The following is a 2,392-nucleotide window of genomic DNA, read 5'->3' as shown; positions in this document are numbered from 1 at the left end:
AGTTACTCAGATTCCTCATTTCCGAACGAGGGATAGATGCCCATCCTGAGAAGATCGATCCAATAGTACGAATGAGACGTCCAGAATGACTTCATGATGTATAGAAGCTCACGGGTTGCTTTGCGGCTCTATGCCGATTCATCTCCCGCCTCGGTGAGAAGGCACTGCCCCACTGTCAATTGATGAAGAAGTCTGATTCGTTCGAGTGGACTCCTGAAGCCCAAGCAACATTTTTTGAGCTCAAAGGCCTGCTTTCCACCCAGTCGGTGCTCGTCGCTCCGAACAGCAATGAGTCATTGCTCTTGTACATTGTGGCCACTGGTCAAGTTGTCAGCACCGTCCTCACCATTAAGCGAGGGGAAGAGGGCAAATCTTACAAAGTTTAGCGCCCATTCTATTACATTTTGAGGTTCTAACTCCGTCCAAATAGTGGTATCCTCATTATCAGAAGCTCGTTTATGGCATCTACCTGACTGTAAAGAAAGTAGCCCATTACTTCCAAGAGCACACCATGTCAGTCATCAGCGACGCTTCGCTGTATGAGACCATGAACAATTGGGATCTGTCTTGTTGAGTGGCGAAGTGGGCTATCGAGCTCTTGTCCCTAGACATCAAGTTTGAGGCAAAAAAGCGATCAAGTCTCAAGCATTAGCTCATTTCCTGGCTGAATGGACAGAACAGCAGTAGCCGACTAAGAGTCACCCGACCATGTTCTTTGGCGGTTACGAGATGCTGAATGGTTCATGATCCGGAGTAGTTTTGGTGTCTCTGAAGGGAGATCACTCAGTTATATTTTGCAGATCCACTTCGATTCCTCCAACAATGAGTCCGAGTTCAAAGCACTCCTTTATGGGCTATGTATGGCCATCTCACTCAGCGTCCGTCGTCTGATGGTCTACGGTGAGTAGGATCTCATTGTGAATCAAGTGATGAAAGAGTGGGACATCGTAAGCCCTGCTATGACAGGATATTGCAACACAGTGAGAAAGTTAGAAAAGAAATTCGAGGGACTGGAGCTTCATCACATCCCCCGAGCCAAGAACCAAGCAGCAGATGATCTAGAAAAGATCGGGTCCACTCGGAAACCCATACCCAGCAACGTGTTCCTGGAGCACCTTAATTCCCCGACAGTGAAAGAAGATCCCTTCACCGAAGAGCCCCCACAAGCAGTCGGTCCCTCTGATCCGACTGAAGTCGAGGTCCCATCAGTTATTGACATGGTCATAGAGATTCTGGCAATCACGCCTGATTGGACGGTGCCATACATCGCGTACCTGCTCAGGCAGGAGCTTCCAGAGGATGAAGTCAAGGCCTGCTAGATTGTTCGCAGATCCAAGGCCTTTACTGTGATGGGCGACTAGTTGTATAGAAAGAGCATCACCGGTGTGACTCAGCGCTGCATTTCTCCAGAGGAAGGCCGATTGATCTTCGAAGAGATTCACTGGGGAACTTGCGGGCACCACGCATCCTCTCGGACGATCGTGGCTAAAGCTTACTGAGCCGGCTTCTTCTGGCCATGCGCCAAAGAAGCCTCCCAGGAAATAGTCCAACACTGCACCGGTTGTCAGTTCTATGCAAACTTATCGAACAAGCCCGTGATACGTCTCCAACGTGTCTATAATTTTTTATTGTTCCATGCTATAATATTATCATTCTTGGATGTTTTATATTCATTTTATAGCAACTATATATCATTTTTGGGACTAATCTATTGACATAGTGCCCAGTTCCGGTTGTTGTTTTTGCTTGTTTTTTACTTCGCAGAATATAAGTACCAAACAAAGTCCAAATGCCACAAAACTTTTTGGAGATTTTTTCTTCCCAGAAGACAACTTGGGAGCAAAGGAAGTGCATGAGGGAAGGCCCATGGGGCCCACCACCCACCTAGGCATGCAATAGGCCCCTGACGCGCCCTGATGGGTGGTGGGACCCACAGAGGTCCTTTCCACCGCTTCTCAGCTATATAAATACCCAAATATTCCAGAAACCCTAGGGGAGTCGAGAGATCAGAGTTTCCACTGTCGCAAGTTCCAGAACCACGAGATCCAAACTAGAGCCCTATTCCAGCACCTTGCCGGAGGGGAACACGATCTCGAAGGGGTTCATCATCCTCATTGGTGATCCTCCGATGATGCGTGAGTAGTTCACCATATACCTACAGGTCCGTAGGCAGTAGCTAGAGCGCATGTTCTCTCTTTTTGATTCTCAATACAATGTTCTCCTTGTTGTTCTTGGAGATCTATTCGATGTAATAACTTTTTGCGGTGTGTTTATTGGGATCCGATGAATTGTGAGTTTATGATCAAATCTATCCATGAATATTATTTGAGTCTTCTTTGATCTCTTATATGCATGATTATTATAGCCTCGTATTTCTTCTCCGAAACTTTGG

The 2,392-nt window shown here is 46.9% G+C and overlaps 1 protein-coding gene across 1 annotated transcript; it reads left to right on the top strand.

Moving 5' to 3' along the window:
* Nucleotides 1-959: 959 nt before the first annotated feature.
* Nucleotides 960-1,319, top strand: LOC109778820 (uncharacterized). Its single transcript, XM_020337408.1, has one exon. It carries the CDS (start codon nt 960-962, stop codon nt 1,317-1,319), a length of 360 nt encoding a protein of 119 aa, XP_020192997.1.
* Nucleotides 1,320-2,392: the final 1,073 nt, after the last annotated feature.

Source organism: Aegilops tauschii, chromosome 6 (assembly GCF_002575655.3).
Source record: "Aegilops tauschii subsp. strangulata cultivar AL8/78 chromosome 6, Aet v6.0, whole genome shotgun sequence".
In the NCBI taxonomy this organism is placed as follows: domain Eukaryota; kingdom Viridiplantae; phylum Streptophyta; class Magnoliopsida; order Poales; family Poaceae; genus Aegilops; species Aegilops tauschii.
This window is presented reverse-complemented; position numbering and strand designations above follow the sequence as displayed.

Bases quoted from the DNA above. Each gene is read 5' to 3' on its own strand.
- LOC109778820 (XM_020337408.1), top strand. From the start codon at position 960: ATGACAGGATATTGCAACACAGTGAGAAAGTTAGAAAAGAAATTCGAG.